This window comes from Herpailurus yagouaroundi, unplaced genomic scaffold (assembly GCF_014898765.1).
Source record: "Herpailurus yagouaroundi ecotype Mexico unplaced genomic scaffold, PumYag 161, whole genome shotgun sequence".
Lineage (NCBI taxonomy): Eukaryota > Metazoa > Chordata > Mammalia > Carnivora > Felidae > Herpailurus > Herpailurus yagouaroundi.
Genome location: NW_024412402.1, coordinates 605149 through 623620, shown reverse-complemented (window position 1 = coordinate 623620; position 18472 = coordinate 605149). Strand labels below are relative to the sequence as shown.

General features: G+C 41.7%; 1 protein-coding gene across 1 annotated transcript in view; it reads left to right on the top strand.

Moving 5' to 3' along the window:
• CWF19L2 (CWF19 like cell cycle control factor 2) overlaps positions 1–18472 on the top strand; it is a 153996-nt gene that overhangs the window by 3771 nt on the left and 131753 nt on the right. The window contains exons 3-5 of the mRNA XM_040482858.1: positions 2799–2921; positions 14683–14793; positions 15773–15892. Of these exons, the coding sequence (XP_040338792.1) occupies positions 2799–2921; positions 14683–14793; positions 15773–15892 (354 nt within the window). The remainder of the gene's footprint in view (positions 1–2798; positions 2922–14682; positions 14794–15772; positions 15893–18472) is intronic.

Below are 18472 nucleotides of genomic sequence, written 5' to 3'. Positions count from 1 at the left end.
ATCCATTTTGAGTTTATTTTTGTGAATGGTGTGAGAAAGTGGTCTAGTTTCAACCTTCTGCATGTTGCTGTCCAGTTCTCCCAGCACCATTCGTTAAAGAGACTGTCTTTTTTCCATTGGATGTTCTTTCCTGCTTTGTCAAAGATGAGTTGGCCATACGTTTGTGGGTCTAGTTCTGGGGTTTCTATTCTATTCCATTGGTCTATGTGTCTGTTTTTGCGCCAATACCATGCTGTCTTGATGATGACAGCTTTGTAGTAGAGGCTAAAGTCTGGGATTGTGATGCCTCCTGCTTTGGTCTTCTTCTTCAAAATTACTTTGGCTATTCAGGGCCTCTTGTGGTTCCATATGAATTTTAGGATTGTGGAAAAGCAAGTTTATATACAGTTTTCACAAGTTACAGAATGAGTATTACATAGTTGGCATTACTGACTGGTTTTATCTCCCTGGCAGAAATAATATATTTTAATATTTTTGGACATTATAACAGACAGATTTTGTTACTTGAGTTGATGGGTAGGAAGCTTAACAAATTTCTGGCCCACTTATATCAAGCTTGTGGATCTAAAAAATTATACCCTTTAATATTTTTTAAAAATTTATTTAAGTTTATTTATTTTAAGAGAAAGATAGTGGGAGAGAGAGAAAACGTGTGAGCAGGAGAGGGGCAGAGGGAGACGCATAGAGAGAATCCCAAGCAGGCTCCATGCTTTCAGTACAAAACCTGACATGGGGCTCAAACTCATGAACTGTGAGATCATGACTAGAGCGGAAGTCAGATGCTTAGCTGACTGAGTCACCCAGGTGCTCCTACATTTTATATGGCCTAATAATCTTCTATAAATTCTTACAGGGCCATAGAATAATATATATATATATATATACACACACACACACACACACACACACACACACACACAGTTTGTGTATAAATGTATTTATTTGATTATATCTGTCAGATGAATCTACAAATAAATTAAAACTAAAACATCCCCCATATTTTCCTGGTAAGGTATCTCAGCTCTGTGACTTATTTGTGGGGCATATATAATAGATGCCCACATCTAAATCTCAGAGGATTTTATTTCAATATATTTGTTGTCTCATTTCATGAAAATATGGTTTTTGGAATACAGATTTGTTTTTCCTAAAAATACTTGTTTTATTTTTTTTAATTAATTTTTTCCCCATGATCCATTTGCTCAAATTACCTCTGATGCTTTTATTTATTTATATATTTATTTATTTAATGAATATAATTTATTGTCAAATTGGCTAACATACAACACCCAGTGCTTATCCCAACAGGTGACCTCCTCAATGCCCATCACCCACTTTCCCCGCTCCCCCACCCCCTTTACCCCTCAGTTTGTTCTCTGTATTTAAGAGTCTCTTGTGGTTTGCCTCTCTCCCTATTTGTAATGATTTTTCCCCCTTTTCTTTCCCCCATGGTCTTCTGTTCAATTTCTCAAGATCCACATATGAGTGAAAACATATGATATCTGTCCTTCTCTGACTGACTTGTTTCACTCAGCATAATACCTTCCAGTTCAATCCACTTTGCTGCAAATGGCATGATTTCATTCTTATTGCCAAGTAGTATTCCATTGAATCTATAAACCACATTTTCTTTATCCATTCGTCAGTTGATGGACATTTAGGCTCTTTCCATAATTTGGCTATTGTTGAGAGTGCTGCTATAAACATTGGGGTGCACGGGCCCCTGTGCATCAGCACTCCTGTATCCCTTGGGTAAATTCCTAGCAGTGCTACTGCTGGGTCATAGGGTAGGTCTATTTTTAATTTTTTGAGGAACCTCCACACTCTTTTCCAGAGTGGCTGCACCAGTTTGCATTCCCACCAACAGTGCAAGAGGGTTCCTGTTTCTCCACATCCTTACCAGCACCTGTTGTTTCCTGAGTTGCTCTTCTTAGCCACTCTGACCGGTGTGAGGCTCTGATTTGTATTTCTCCCCTTGGAGAGAAAGTCTCCCCTTGGTGGTGGTGGTGGGGAGAAAAATAGCGACACCCCAGTCTCTCCTCCACTGACTGAGTGTCCCAAACCACTCTGTTCCAGCCGTTCTCACTGTGCTGCGGATGCAAACAAGGTGGTTTGTCCTGCTCTGCCGACTCCCGTGCCTGGCGCTTGGCTGGGACTCAAACTCCCGCTCCGTGCGCCCGGGTACTGGGGAAGCACCGTTACACGCTGCCGGATATGTGGTCCCCGACTGGCGGGCGCAGCAGGCTTCGTCCTCTCCTGCAGCACTCCAGGGAGGGGATTGCTTTCTCCTACTGCAGACTGCATCCCTGACCTAGCCACTGAGCCTGGGGCTGGCTCCCTCCTTCCCAGTCACATGATCTGGACACCTGACCCCAGTCCAGAGCAAGCCCCGCAGTTAGAGATTGGCTCTTTCTCCATCCTGGTTTGAGGTTTTTCTCTTGTCCAGATACAGTCCTATGCTTCCCCTAGCTGCACTTTCTCTTCTCTTTGTCTCTCTGCAGAAGGGGATCCCTCCCCTCCTTTCGTTTTATCTGTCCCAGTTCAGAATCACGCACTTACGGCCCGTCAGATTGTCCCTGTGGGTCCCTGGAAGCAACTGTCTCTTTTCCTCCTGGACTCTCAGAATTCACAGTCCTTTAGCTTCAACACTGCTTTGTTTGATACACGAGGGAACTTGGGATCCCCCTACTTCTCCGCCATGTTGGCCCCTCCTCTACTGGGTGATTTTTCAAAATGCTTGTTTTAAAGTAAGATAAAACTAAATTCCTTTCTCACCTCTTTAAAATGATTATTTATAGGAACACTCTGTGAAGAAAAAGAAGAAAAAAGACAAGCACTCAAAAAAAGTAAAGAAAGAGAAGAAAAAAAAGAGTAAGAAACAGAAGTATGAAAAAAGCAAGGAGTCAACTGATAGTTCATCAGTAAGTATGTATTAAAGCCAGCCAAAGCAGCTGCTTGAGAAAATTGTATTTGAAGGAATGATGTTTAGGAACTTAAAATATATGAGAACTGAAAAAACATGACCAGTTAGGGTATGAAAACGCCTGGGAAACATCGACTTGGAGATGTCCAGGAAATGCTGGAAACATGGATCTTAGGTTACAGAGAAAGGTAGGAGTTAGAATTTGGGAGTCATTGCTGTGTGAAGCCATGAGAGTAGATGAATTGTCCAGGGACACTGAAGAAGGAGGGGGGCACAACACTGAAGAGCCAGGCAGGAGTAAAGGCTGTTCAGTAGAAGTACCTGGAAATTGGAAGGAGCTGCAGGGAACGAGCAGTTGTGTACACAGAAGAGAAAAGAGTTTTAAGACATTTGTGAGTCTACTACTCTTGTTTATTTTTTTTAATAGAAATTAACAATTCTTTAAAATAGGACATGGTTGGGGCGCCTGGGTGGCGCAGTCGGTTAAGCATCCGACTTCAGCCAGGTCACGATCTCGCGGTCCGTGAGTTCGAGCCCCGCGTCGGGCTCTGGGCTGATGGCTCGGAGCCTGGAGCCTGTTTCCGATTCTGTGTCTCCCTCTCTCTCTGCCCCTCCCCCGTTCATGCTCTGTCTCTCTCTGTCCCAAAAATAATAAACGTTAAAAAAAAATTAAAAAAAATAAAAAATAAAAAAAAAATAAAATAGGACATGGTAATATATTTATCTTCGTGGTCAAAAGGATGTGGCCCCACTGTGTCTCTAGCCAGTTCTGGGATGAGAGGACTCACAGAGGAAGGGAAAGCCTCTCATGAGTATTTTCAGGAAGAAAGAGGTACATGGTGCTTAGAGAGCTATGGGCTATAGATGTTGAAGGATAGTTTGGTTTTCTAGGTCTGATCTTCAGAGGGTTGTATGTGCAGGTGAATCACCAAATTCCCAAGTGTAGCCCTCTTGCCGTTTCAGAAACTGAGCGTGTGGCGGTACCCCTGAGATGATAAATGGCTCGTGGAAGCCTGTCTTATGTGAGAATGCGGTTTATTAATTCACAGTGGATACTTTATCCACAGCTGGATACTTTGGTCAGGTAGCCAGCATATTTTGTAGTGGTAGGAATATTTAGGTTTTACAGGAAAAAATTTGTTAAATATAATTCAGGACGAAGTGAGTTGGAAAGTCTTAGAGCATAAAGAAGGTAGAAACGGTGTTTCCACAGCTCTGTGTTGAGTTGCTGGTCCTGTTGAGAAACTGAAAGAAGTGAGTGATCCTCTTTGTGAAAAGAAGTTTGTATTTAAAGTTGTTTATTTCAGTGGGATTTATGAAACTCCCTGGGGTTTACGCAGAGATCACAGGTTCGGCATCCCTGTCCCATGGGGATGGATCTGGCAGGCAGAGTAAACATTTAATAATCTGACTCAGGGTGCTTGCTTCCTTTTAGAGGCACACTGCCTGTTATTTCTCTTTGTTCTTCCCTAGAAATACAGTTGCCCCTTGAACAGCATGGGCTTGAACTTTGTGCATCCACTTACAAGCAGATGTGTTTTAGATAAATATAGTACAGTACTCTATTTTTTCTTCCTTATGATTTCCTTTTCTCTAACTTACTTTATTGTACGAATAGGTGCATAATTCATACAACATACAAAATACATGTTCGCTGATTATGTTATCGGTAAGTCTTCAAGTGCACCCATAGGCTATTAGTAGTTACATTTTTGGGGAGTGAAAGTTGTATGTGGATTTTTGACTTTGTGGGGAGTCAGCACCCATAATCCCCTCATCATGTCATTCAATGGTCAGCTGAGTAGATAAGTCTTTTTGTTGCAACATACAACGTGTACACTTTTACATATATAATAAGTTGTATAACTATACCTTGGAGAGAGTTGTTTGAGTGAAAGGTCAGTGAAAGCACAGAGAGTTCCAAACAAGATGAACACAGGATGGTGTCTACACCATGGCACCAAATAATTAAAGGGTCAAAGGTTAAAGATAAAAAGAGAATCTTAAAAACATCAAGAGAGAAACAAAAAGTTACCTACCAGGGTAAAACCTATAAGGCTATCTATCAGCTGATTTTTCCTCAGAAACTTTGCAGGCCAGAAGGGAGTGGCATGACATAGTCAAAGTGCTGAAAGGAAAATGCCTACAACCAACAACATTCTCCCTGGCAAGGTTTTCATTCAGATTTGAAGGAGAGATGAAGAGTTTCCTAGACAAACAAAAGATAGAGGAGTTTATCACTACTAAACCAGCCTTACCAGAAATGTTAAGGGGACTTCTTTTTTTTTTTTTTTAATGTTTATTTATTTTTGAGAGAGAGAGAGTGAGAGAGAGAATGAGTGGGGAAGAGGCAGAGAGACAGAGACACAGAATCCAAAGCAGGCTCCAGGCTCTGAGCTATCAGCACAGAGCCCGATGTGGGACTTGAACTCACAAACCATGAGATCATGACCTGAGCTGGAGTCAGCAGCCCAGCCGACTGAGCCACCCAGGTGCCCCAAGGGGACTTCTTTAAGTGGAAAAGAAATGGCCATACTTAGACATAAGATTAATATGAATAAAAAGATGTAAAATAGGACAACACGTACATAAAATGTGGGGAAGGCTGTAAAAAGGGAAGAGAAGGAGAAAAAGATTTTTTTTTAAGAAAATGTTTGAACTTAGATGACCATCAAATTAATATAGACAGCTGTTTACTTAGGATGTTATGTATGAACCTCATGCTGACCACAAACCTGAAACCTATGATAGACTCAAAAAGTGAAGAGAAAGAAAGCCAAACAAAAGACTATAAATAATCATTTGATCACAAAGAAAGAGCAAGAGAAGAAAGGAAAGAACTATGAAAACAATAGAAAACAAATTTTAAAAATGGCCATAAGTACATACCCGTCAATAATTACTTTAAAAGTAAATGGCCTAAATGCTCTAATCAAAAGACAGAGTGGTGGAGTGCATAAAATACCAAGAGCCATCTATGTGCCATCTGCAAGAGACTCACCTCAGACCTAAAGATTCACCGTGCAAATGGAAGTGGAAAAGAAAACTGGGGTAGCAATATTTATATCTGATAAAATAGACATTAAAACAAAGACTACAACAGAGACAAGGGCATTACATAGTGATTATCCATTGATTCCACTATTGGGTATTTACCCAGGGAAAATGAAAACACTAACTTGAAAAGATACATGTAACCACTATGTTTACTGCAGCATTATTAACAACAGCTAAGACTTGGAAGCAGCCCAAGTGTCCATCAGCGGATGAATGGATAAGGAAGATGTGGTGTACACACACACACACACACACACACACACACACACACACAGGAATATTACACAGCCTTAAAAAAGGATGCGATTGTGCCATTTGAGACAACATGGAAGGACCTGGAGGGTATTACAGTAAGTGAAATAAGTCATACTGAAAGAGACAAATACCATATGGTTCTACTCATAAATGGAACCTGAAAAAGATGAATGGATACACAAAAAGAATAAGAACTGTAAATATGGAGACCAAACCGATAGCTGCCAGAGGGAAGGGGTGTAGGGGGTTGGGTAAAATGGGTGAATAGAAGAGGGAGGTACAGGCCTCCAGTTAAGGAATGAGTAAGTCACGGGAATCAAAAGCAGAGCATAAGGAATATAGGCAGTGATGTAAAAGCAGCGTAACGGGGCGGATGGTAGCCACATTGTGGTGAGCACAGCATAATGTATAAACTTGTCAAGTCACTAAGTTGCACACCTGAGACTAGTGTAACATGGTAGGTCACCTGTACTCAAAAAAGAAAGAGAAAAAAACCCTCATGTGTAGGTTAACAATAAATATTCTTTGAATCTTGGACTTTGAAAAAAAAAATTACTGTGACTTATTTTTGGGCCCAGCCTGTGATCTATCTTGATGAAAATTCCATGTGTATTTGAAACAAGTGTGAATTCAGCTGTTGGTAGGTGTAGTATTCTATAAATGCCAGTTTGGGAAAGTTGATTAATAGTGTTAAGTATTTTATATTTTTACTGATTTTTGATTTTTCTCTTCTGTCAGTTATTGAGAGAGCAGTATTAAAATCTCTAACTGTAGTAGATTTTTGTCTATTTCTCCTTCAGTTTTGTCAGTTTTTGTCTTACGTATTTTGAGGTTTACTAAGTATGTACACATTTAGGATTGTTATATCTTTTAGATGAACTGGCCATTATATTTTTGTGAAATGTTTCTTTTTATCTCTAGTAATGCTTTTGTTGTAGGTAACTTTGTTTCATGTTAATAAACTTCAGCTTTTTTATTTGTTTTTTCATTTTTTATTCCTTTATTTTTAATTTCTTTTGTTTTTATTGAAAGTATTCTTATAGACAGTGTATATTTGGGTCTTGCTTTTTTTTAAAAAAAAATTTTTTTTTCAACGTTTATTTATTTTTGGGACAGAGAGAGACAGAGCATGAACGGGCGAGGGGCAGAGAGAGAGGGAGACACAGAATCGGAAACAGGCTCCAGGCTCTGAGCCATCAGCCCAGAGCCTGACGCGGGGCTCGAACTCACGGACCGCGAGATCGTGACCTGGCTGAAGTCGGACGCTTAACCGACTGCGCCACCCAGGCGCCCCTGGGTCTTGCTTTTTTATCTAACCTATCAGTTTCTTCCTTTTTAATTAGAGGCTTTTCTGCACTATCTAATATAGTAGCCATACGTGGTTTTTAAAATTTTAATTAAAATTCATTAAAGTAATATTAGATTGAAAATTGATTTCTTCATTCTCATTTTCCAAATATTTTTTGTAAATTTTTTTTAATGTTTATTTCTGAGAGAGAGAGAGAATGCGAGCAGGGGAGGGACAGGGAGAGAGGGAGACACAGAATCCGAAGCAGGCTCCAGGCTCTGAACTATCAGCACAGAGCCCGAGGTGGGGCTTGAACTCATGAACTGTGAGGTCATGACCTGAGCCAAAGTCCGACGCTTAACCAACTGAGCCACCCAGGTGTTCTGCCAAATATTTTAAGTATTTAGTTATCACTTATGGCTAGGTTATGCCCACTGTATTGGGCAGTGTAGTATAGAAAAATTCTATTGGTAACAGTGGTTTAGATCATTTATGTTTAATGTAATTATAGATCTTTCTTGACTTACAGTTGGGTTATGTCCCAACAAACCCACTGTAAATTAAAAATATCGTAAGTCAAAAATGCACTCTATACACCTAACCTACTGACTGTTACGGTTAAGTCTAGCCCACCCTAAATGTGCTCACAGTGCTTAACATTAGCCAATAGTTGGGCAAAATCATCTAACACAAATTCTGTTTCCTTAGCTCAGTAAGATTGTCATATTCAGCTCGAGTCAACCCTTTCTTGTGCCTTGGTCTGGAAAGTGCTTTGAGGCAAAAAGCTGTGGAGATAGTAATGATAACATTCACCTCATTTGTTTCCCTTTTCAGGGATCATGGCCTGGTATTACTGAGATTCAGTGTTCCGAATAGAGCTTCAAACATTTTCCATTATTATTTCTATTTCTGTGTATTTCTATTTTGATGCCATTTATTTTGTCACGGACAGAGGCAGAAGTCCTTAAGTTCCTTTGATTTTTACTGGTAGCACTTTGCTGTCTGGGTTCCATCTTAGAGATTTTGGCTGATAGGATCAGGGGTATGGTTATTATAAAGGCTGCATATGAGAACAAGAGTTCTGGGAGCTCTGTTAGGTCAAGCACATTAAGCTTGATGGTGTAGGAGTTCTTCAAGGTAAAATGGAGGATTGAAAAACTGAAATCCGCAGAAGGACTGAGGTCATGGCATATGGGGAGAGGGAAATAGCAGCCATGCTGAAGTAGTGAGCTGACTGTGCAATGGTGAAAGTGAGAAACAAAGTTAACAGACAGGGAATGAAGGCAGGCGCTTTGTACACAATGGTGCAGGTATCACCCTTCTGTAAACAAATAACAAGAGTACTAAGTGTATCATTGATGCTTCTTTCCTTCAGTGCCTGGTATTTAATGCTTGAATGCTGGCTGCCGATTAATGTTTCTGATTAGGGCTATTGGAAGGGTAGAAAAAGAGGATTTAGTTAATTTTAGGTTCACCTTTATTGCATGCCAACTCTGTCAGACACTGGTATAGACATATGGAATGTAGAAATATAGTTTTTTTTTTCAGGCCTTTGGAGAACTCATTTTGTAGCTAGATAAATAGATACATAATTTCAATATGCAGTCTCCTGATGCCAAGACAGAACAATGTATTAAGGAAAAGAGGATTTCATCTGCAGACTTGTTGGGGAGATAATATTTGAGTTGAGACCTGAATAATGACTAAGAATTAGCCAGGCACAGAAGGTTATTGGCATTTCAGGCACAAGGAATTGTGAGAGCAAAGGCCTGGAAGTGAGATAACATGGTGTATGTGTGTATGTGTATATGTAAGTAAATAGAACTACGAACAATATGATAGCACTAGGTTACAAAACAAGGGGGGAGTGGATGGTGATGAAAATGGAAGAGTTGATAGGGCCTGTAAACCAAGAGCTCTGGCGCTATTCAGTAGGAAGTGTGTCCTCTAATTAGGTTCAGTTGCATTTACCAGAAAATCTGAGAGTTGCCATAGGTTAAACAAGACAGTTAACTTTTCTCTCTCATGAAAGAATCAGGTAGGCAGTCTGGGACTCGTGTGGTCTTCCGGGACTAAGGCTTCTTCTGTTTTGCCCGTCCCTCATCTTTATAGCATTACCTCTTCATCTAGGTAACAAGAAAGGGGACCCTCTCTTTCATAATTTGTCTTCCAGAAAGTCCCACATAATACCTTCATTTCAGTGTCATTGGACACTTGACCATAGGGCTTTGCTTTGCAGCAAGGGAGGCACGGTAGGTCTCCCAATAAGATTGGGTTCTGTTGGTAAGAAAGAAGAGGAGCTCTGTGACAGGGAGCCGTAGAAGGGGTCATATGTGCCCTTTCTGTTTCTCCAGATGTGTCTGGGGTGGAGGTTGGAGAAGGAAGGACCGGCGTCCAGGTTATTGCAGTTGTCTGGGTGTGAGATAAGATCTGACCTAGGATGCTTCAAGGATGGACAGGAGAGGTGTGTATTAGTTGGGGCTTTTGGTTGCAGGCAATAGAGATAAAACAAATTGGCTTATCCAGAAAAGGGGGGGACACTTTATTTTATTTTTTTTTTAATTTTTAAAAATATTTATTTGTTTTTGAGAGAGAGAGAGAGAGAGAGAGAGAGAGAGAGAGAGAGAGAGAGAGGCAGGGGCAGAGAGAGAGGGACACACAGAATCTGAAGCAGGCTCCAGGCTCCGAGCTGCCAGCACAGAGCCTGATGCAGGGGCTTGAACTCACAGACCCCAAGATCATGACCCGAGCCGAAGTTGGACGCTTAACCAACTGAGCCACTCAGGCGCCCCAGGGGGGCAATTTATTATTAGAGTACAAAAGTCTCGTAGTTCCTCTAGGTGTGGAAATGCAGCTGGCCTTCAGGAATGGCTGGAACTAGAGTTGTAATGCTTTTATGAGTTGTCTTGCCATCTTCCATTTTTGTTTTTCTCCGAGTTCACTTTTTTTCTTGGTAACAGATCAGTGTTTTGCTGAATTCTGTCCTCATGGCAAGAATGGCTTCTGCCAATGCATTTCCAGTTCTCTTTAGTTTAGAGCAGCCCCATTTTGTTTTGATTTCAAATTCCTGGAGAGTAACTCAGATTGATATCAACTGGGTCAGAATCCTACCTTTGAACCAGTCAGTTATGGCCAGGGGTGGAAGTGGGGTCCCATGGTAGGCATGTGGTGTTCACTGGATGATGTATTTGAGAATATATTTTGGAAATGAAAATAGTAGGTTTTGATGGGAGGGGCAAAGTTGATCCTAAGATTGTTGACTTGGTTAAATGGGTGGTTGGTGGTACCAGGTGATTCAGTTCAGCAATTCAGGAGGAGGAACAGGTTTTATGGAAGAAGATGATGGGTGTATGTTTTGTGTTTATTGAGTTCAGCATGGTATCCAAATATGGTAGGTAGTTGGTTAAATCACCGACACTTTGGGTAGACCAATTTGAAAGATATCAGCACACTTGATGGTAGTTCAAGGCATGAGAGTGGATTTAATGGCCAAAGGGGAATGTTTAGAGATTAAAAAATTAGTGTGCCAAGAAAGGAACCCCACACAGCAGTGATATTTAGGGGCTGAGCAAAGAAGGAAAAATGCATAAGGGAAATGGAGAAGAAAGCAAGAATGGAAGCAGAACTGGGAAAGGTCCTGGAAATCAAGGAAGTTGAGTTATCAAGAGTTGTATTCCGAAACATTCTGCTGCATTGGACAAAGTGGCAGCCGGTGGTGACCTTTGAAGAAATTTCAGCAGATTAGTGAGAAGCTTAGCCATATTGTAGAGTTTTGTGGGGATGTGAAGGCAGTGGCTACAGACTACTCTTTGAAAATTTTGGCTTAGAGTAAAAGTGGGAAGATAAATTGCTGCCAGGGGGAGACATAAGGTCAACAGAGGTTCCTCTTCTTCACTCATTTACACACACATACCCACACACATGCACGCACGCACGCACGCACACACACACACACACACAGGATGGAAAATGCTTGAGCATATTTCTAGGCCACTAGAGTGCTTCTTGTAGACCAGGCTACAAGAAAGGGAGATAATTGATGGTCCGTGGTCCTGGAGGAACAGGAATGGTTGGGACCAAGACCTTTGGAGGAGCACCTGCCTTGAATAGGAAGAATTAACAGGAGGAAAGGAGAGGCACAAGTGTACATAATTTTGTTGGGGGTTGGGTAGGACGTTAAGGTGGCATCATTTTGCTTGGTCAAGGAGGAGGAGAGATCCACTAGCTGAGTATGTGGTGAATGGGGTTTGATAGAAAACTTGAGGAAGATGTTGAAGAATATAACAAGCATCACCTCTCTGCTAAGGTGTTAAGCTATGGCCTTGGGGATACGAGCTAGGTGAGAGCAGAAGTGGTTTTTGTCCTCCCAGAACTTACTGCCCAGTGGGAGAGTGAGACATCAATCAGATAGTTACACAAGTAAATGTAAGAGTGATACATCTTCAAAGGGGAGTGAGCCAGGGGAATGAAAGGGAGAACTGACCAGGGGCCAGTAAGAGGAATACTGGTTGTGAATGAGAGTCTAGCTCAACTGAAGTTGTAGGTCATGATATGGAGTGGCCACCGGTTGCAGCTGTGGTGAAGCAGCTGGTGGCTCTGATCACTGACTCGCAGGTGATTGGTTAGCAGCTAGTAGGATACAGAAAATCTGTGGTTTTAGAGGAGGGCCTTCGAGGGGCGCCAGGCTGGCTTAGCCGCTGGAGTGTGTGACTCTTGATCTCGGGGTTGTGAGTTCGAGCCCCACACTGAGTGTAGAGATTACTTAAAAATATAAATCTTAAAAGGAAGGCCTAAATGTCCATCAACTGATGAATGGATAAGTAAGTTGTGGTTTATACATACAATGGAACACTACTTGGCAATGAGAAAGAATGAAATCTGGCCATTTGCAGCAACGTGGATGGAACTGGAGGGTATTAAGCTGAGTGAAGTAAGTCAGGCAGAGAAAGACAGATACCATATGTTTCCACTCATATGTGGATCTTGAGAAATTGAACAGAAGACCACAGGGGAAGAGAGGGGGGAGAAATAGTTGCAAACAGAGAGGGAGGGAGGCAAATCATAAGACTCTTACATACAGAGAACAAACTGAGGGTTGTTGGGGTGGGGGAGAGGGGAAAGTGGGTGATGGGCATTGAGGAAGGCACCTGTAGGGATGAGCACTGGGTGTTGTATGGAAACCAATTTGACAATAAATTATATATATTTTTTTATTAAAAATTTTTTTTCCCTAACATTTATTTATTTTTGAGAAAGAGAGAGACAGAGTGTGAACGGGGGAGGGGCAGAGTGAGAGGGAGACACAGAATCCAAAGCAGGCTCCAGGCTCCCAGCTGTCAGCACAGAGCCTGACGCGGGGCTCGAACTCACAAACTGAGAGATCATGACCTGAGCCGAAGTCAGAAGCTTAACTGACTGAGCCACCCAGGCACCCCTATTTTTTTTTTTTTTTTAAAGGAAGGCCTTTAACAGAATCCTGTGGAAAGCTAATGTAAACATTTTTTTTTTTTTTTTAGCTTGATGTTAGCAAATTGGCACCCGAGGGATGTGCTTTCAGATTATAAACTTCCTTTCAGTGGGTAACAGCAAGTGGTAGGAACCAGGCTGCTAAATAGATCTTTTTAAAAAGTTTTTATTTAAACTTCAGTTAGTTAACATACAGTGTTCTGTTAGTTTCAGGTGTACAATACAGTGATTCAACACTTCCATACAGCACCCTGTGCTCATTACGACAAGTGCACTCCTTTCTAAGTTGGTTTGACGATGTAAATATGACTAGACCAGAAATAGGTTCATAGTGGTTATCTTAAAAAGTTTTAACTATATATGTCAGTAAGTAGCTCTAATGTTTCTGTAAGTCCAAATCAAGGTCTGAATGAATGAATGAATGAATGAATGAATGAAGTCTGCTTTGTATTGGGAAACAGTTGGCACTTGAAATGCCAGAGACAAATATGTTTTCTCTGAGTAGATTATACCTTTTACCAGACATATGTTTGTTCTCTGGTTAGGTAATTATCAAGAACTTTGTGTAGATAGGGGGCGCCTGGGTGGCTCAGTCAGTTGAGCATCTGACTTTGACTCAGGTCATGATCTCGTGGTCTGTGAGTTTGAGCCCCGCATCGGGCTCTGTGCTGACAGCTCAGAGCCTGGAGCCTGCTTCAGATTCTGTGTCCCCCTCTCTCTCTGCCTCTCCCCTGCTCATGCTCTGTCTCTCTCTCTCAAAAATAAATAAACATTAAAAAAAAAAAAAGAACTTTGTGGAATGAAAAAATATTGTTCTCATTCGGGAGACCCACCTTTGCTTCCCTTGGCCTCCAGGTTTCTCTGTGGGACATTAGCAAGTGTTGTGTGCTAGGTGATTTCTAGGGTCTTTCCTACACTTCCATTGTACAGCTCCAAAGAGATTTTAGAGCCAGACACATCTAGGTTTCTATTCTGGTTCTCCTGCTTGGATACCATGGAACTTGGGCAAGTTACCTAATTTGGGGAAGCTTTCTCTTATTTGTAAAACCAAATAGTATTTTATGTAGGGTTGTTTTAAGGAGTCAGCTTGAGAACATATGTGAACGTACTTATTACAGTACTTAACATAGAAGGAGTTGATTGATGTATTTGTGGAAAACAAAATCCAGAACTTGGCATAATGCTGAGCACATAGGGGATGTTGGCTAAATACTTCCTAGCTGATTTAATAATCTGGTATTTAAACACATTAACAAAGTGCCTTACCAGTCTGGCTGTTCACTGCGATCTCTGCATTTTTAAACCCAGGGAAATCCAAAAACTCGAAACTTAGAGGCAGAGTCATTTACTTGGGTGTTGTTTCCCTTCTTGTAGTTAAACAAAGATGTCGATATCACTTAATGTTGGTAGGAACCGCAGCTCTGTGTTGAAGTGAGTTCTCTGCTGTCACTTCTGATCTTTTGTTTTTGCTTTCCCCTGGCAGGAAAGCAGTCTTGGTGTTTCATGGGCTTGTCCCAAAAGAGTGGGTTTACAGGTTCTTTGTTCAGATTTTCAGTGTAGCTTTTTCAAGGGGAGGTATACTCTAAGAATTTTCTCTAGGAAACTGAAGAATTTACCATTTAACAACAGCACAGAATTTTTATGTGGAAGTGTGCACGTTTGAGAACTTCTCTTCTATGCCGCCTGTTCCTAGAGCTCTGAAGACGAGTGGGTGGAGGCTGTCCCGCCCCAGGCTCCTGGCAGGGAGAAGGCCTGGAAAGCGAAAGGTGAAAATACGGAAAGGGAAGGCAACCAAGTTGTCCAGGTAAGTCACCCGATTTTATTTTATTTTATTTTTAAAAAAAAATTTTTTTTTCAACGTTTATTTATTTTTGGGACAGGGAGAGACAGAGCATGAACGGGGGAGGGGCAGAGAGAGAGGGAGACACAGAATCGGAAACAGGCTCCAGGCTCTGAGCCATCAGCCCAGAGCCTGATGCGGGGCTCGAACTCACGGACCGCGAGATCGTGACCTGGCTGAAGTCGGACGCTCAACCGACTGCGCCACCCAGGCGCCCCGTCACCCGATTTTAAAGAAAGAAGTATGGACTTCTAAAAATAGATGGATGCTAAAATGACAGATGGATCGAATTGCTTCGGGAGAAAAATGAGACTGTGAAAACAGTATACTTTTACAAATAATTCTGGCAGTGGTACCGTTTGCTTAGTCTTTAGACTTCCATTCTTCTTCTGTGAGAAAGTGAGTACTTCCCTCTGTGTGAGTCCCACAGAGGGTTTCCTGCTTCCAGTTGTTGCTAGAAATGCGGCCCTTTGTCCTCGTGCCCTGGCAGCTCTGTGCTGTTACCTGTATGTGACCTTTCTCCACTGAGTAGTTTCCCTTTGCCACACCATGTCATCATTTCTCTCAGCAGTATTTAGAGTTGGGTAGTTCACAAATTTGGGGCCCTAGTTCACCCGGCTACGTGCGAATGCATCGAGCCACAGCGAAGAGGGGTGGAAAGAACTGGTGTTTGAGTACCTGTTGTCTGTCGGGCACTGGCTTGCGCTCCTTAAATCTTGTTTACTCCTTGAAACAGTCCTAAAAGGTAAGACTTTATTCCACTTTACAGGAGAGAGATTAAGGCATACAGAGACTAAAAAACTTGTTTTAAGTTAGGCAAATGTAGGATATGATCCAGGTTTCAGTGCCCGCAGAATCCCTGCTGTTATTACCAAGTGTTTATTTTCACTTCTAATCAATTTAGATTGAAGTGACTTTTTTTTTTTTTTTTTTTTTTAAACAGAGAGATGAGTGGATGACTGTTGATTTTATGTCTGTTAAAACTGTGTCATCATCGTCGCTCAAAGCTGCAAAGGAAACTGTCAGGAAAATAGAGCGAGAGAAAACCCAAGCGCTAGAACAGGTAAGAGAATATTTCAAATGCTGTAACTTGTAGTTTACCTTTACTAACCAGTGAGACATTTAGGTAAATGCAGTTTCGCTTGTGAAGTATTATTTTCTCTGCTGTGGTAGTTAATAATATTAGTGGGAACAGCTATGAAGTGTGATAGAAGTTCTAGTGAAATGAATCTCCTGTAGGAAGTCAGCTGAATGCTATGCTAGATTTATAAATCCCAGGCATGTATCGTTGCCTGAGTATTGAGTTTGGTTCACGGCATGGATTTGTAATGGTTTCACTGCTGCCTGTGGTCTGAGAATCTTCAAGGTGAGAATTTATTTTAAAGCTCTCTTGTGTTGGTAGTGCCTTGAAGTGCTTGGCAGTGGTGAACCCTGGGGCTTTCTGGAGGACTGCAGTGTCGCTGTGCATACCACGGGTTTTCCAGAAACAAGCTCACAATGTGGAATCACAAAATACATGAAAATACAAGGCTGGTCCATGAATGAGAGGCTTCTGAGGTAATGAGCAGTAGGATCAGACACGTGAAGCCTTTATCTGTTGGGATATTTAGTAGCGCAGTATACAGTACCAGTAGATGTGGAAAATGTGAGTAAGAAGGAAAAGATTATTATGAAGGCAGATATGAGAAAGAGCCAACAAGAACTTGTAGAAATGAAAAACACTACCGTTAGAATTAGAAACTCAGTAGATGAGTTATCAACAGATTGAATACAGCTGAAGAGAGAATTAGTGAATAAGAAGATCATCCTTAAGAATTTACCTTGAACACATCATAGAGAGACAAATAAACGAAAAATGTGAGAGTGATGGTGAGAGTCCTGTGATCGGTGTTGTTTTCTCCCTCGTCCCACTGTCCAGTCTAATTTTAATTCTGAAAGTGTGGGTGTGGCACGTGGTAATGGCTTATTAGCTAAGCAGCTCTCCACACGGAACATTGAAGTCCAGGGAGTTTTGGAGCATCTTGGCTGAGCTCTGTAAAATATCTTTGTCTTTGAGACCTGAAGGAGTTGGAGTCATGGTATCAAAAGAGGAAAGGGGAAGTGCATGTAGCAGTAGGGAGGTAACCCGTGGACAGTGGAGCCTGCAAAGTCTGGAAGCCAGTAGTACCCATTGTCATTACAGGCTTGCTTCTGAAATCGTGCTCCGCTGTTTGCAGGCACGAACGTTTTGGCATGTTGGGGCAACCCTGGCTTGTGGTCTTCTGTTTTGTTCATATCCTATTCTGGCCTATTCTCCATATCAGACAACAGAACATAGTAAACCCTTGACTATCTTTACAGAGTGAAATAGTGATCAGTTATTCTTAGAAATTCTGTCCCATAAAGCTATCTTCATTTTCCTATGAAATGGTAATAGTTTTTTCTTGCTTATCTCCCCCCCCCCCCCCTTTTCAGCTTTGTCTTCAGGATTTCTCACTAACATAATCTTTTCTTACAAATTCTTCTATAAACTTCTCTGATTCAATTACGTCTGCATCTGTTGCTGTGCCCACATCTTGTCCTGTGTCTCTGTACCGTGTTTTTCATTCCTGCTGCTCCTGCTTGAGTTGAGTTGCCACTTAATCAGCTGTATGTCTGACTTGGCCTCTCGTTCCTCATTTACCTCCTCTCTCCTGGAGCTGAGTTAATGCGTGTGACGAACTGAGGACAGCCTCTGGGACTAAGAGCCATTCGCGGTTAGATGTTATTATGGTTCCGGCCCTGATTTACTCTTGCGTGGGCAGTTTCAGTGCCCTCTTCATTTTTCACTCCGCATCCTACAATGATGTCAGGTCAAGTGTTTGACAGGACAGCTCTGGTCATGGCGTTACTCTGTGTAGAAGTCTTCAGTGATGCGAGTTGAGGGGAATGTCTTCACCATTTCTCATGTTTCTTTTTGGGTGGAAGAAGTTCCACTAGTGGTTATCTCACGTCACCCTCTTTCCTCATTCTGTCCTTGAGGCTCTGCAGTAAATATTCTTCTGGAGAATTTAGAAAGAATATACCTGGCATACTTGGCTTAGCCCAGCCTTGCCTGCTTATGGAACAGGCTGCCTGCAGGGACCATGTGGGGAATCGGTTGCGGTGGGGTTGATTTGGTGCTGATCGTACCTGGGAAAGTGCCTCATTGTGGGGTTCACTTAACAGGCCTGTTTGGTTTTTACTGAAAGAAAAATTCTCTTTCGATTTAGCCTTCACCAGCAATAAAGGTAGTTTTTGTCATTTATCTCCTTATGTTTTTATTGCATTTCTTAACTTGTTCAGAGGCTGGGCTGAAAAAATAAGGTGCTGTATTTATTTTTCTCCCCTAAAGATCCTGTCCCTCAAAAGCTGCTGTAAATAGAATTCAGACACAATGGATTGGACTCTTTCTCTTAGGTAATTTGTACCTCAACTAGGCTAGTTTAACCACTGTCCCTCATTTCTTTGCAAATTCCTATCTCTGTATTTTTATTCATTTGGTTCTTTCTTTGCTTCTTTCCTCCTTCCTTCCTTCCTTCCTTCCTTCCTTCCTTCCTTCCCTCCCTCCCTCCCTCCCTCCCTCCCTCCCTCCTTCCTTCCTTCCTTCCTTCCTTCCTTCCTTCCTTCCTTCCTTCCTTCCTTC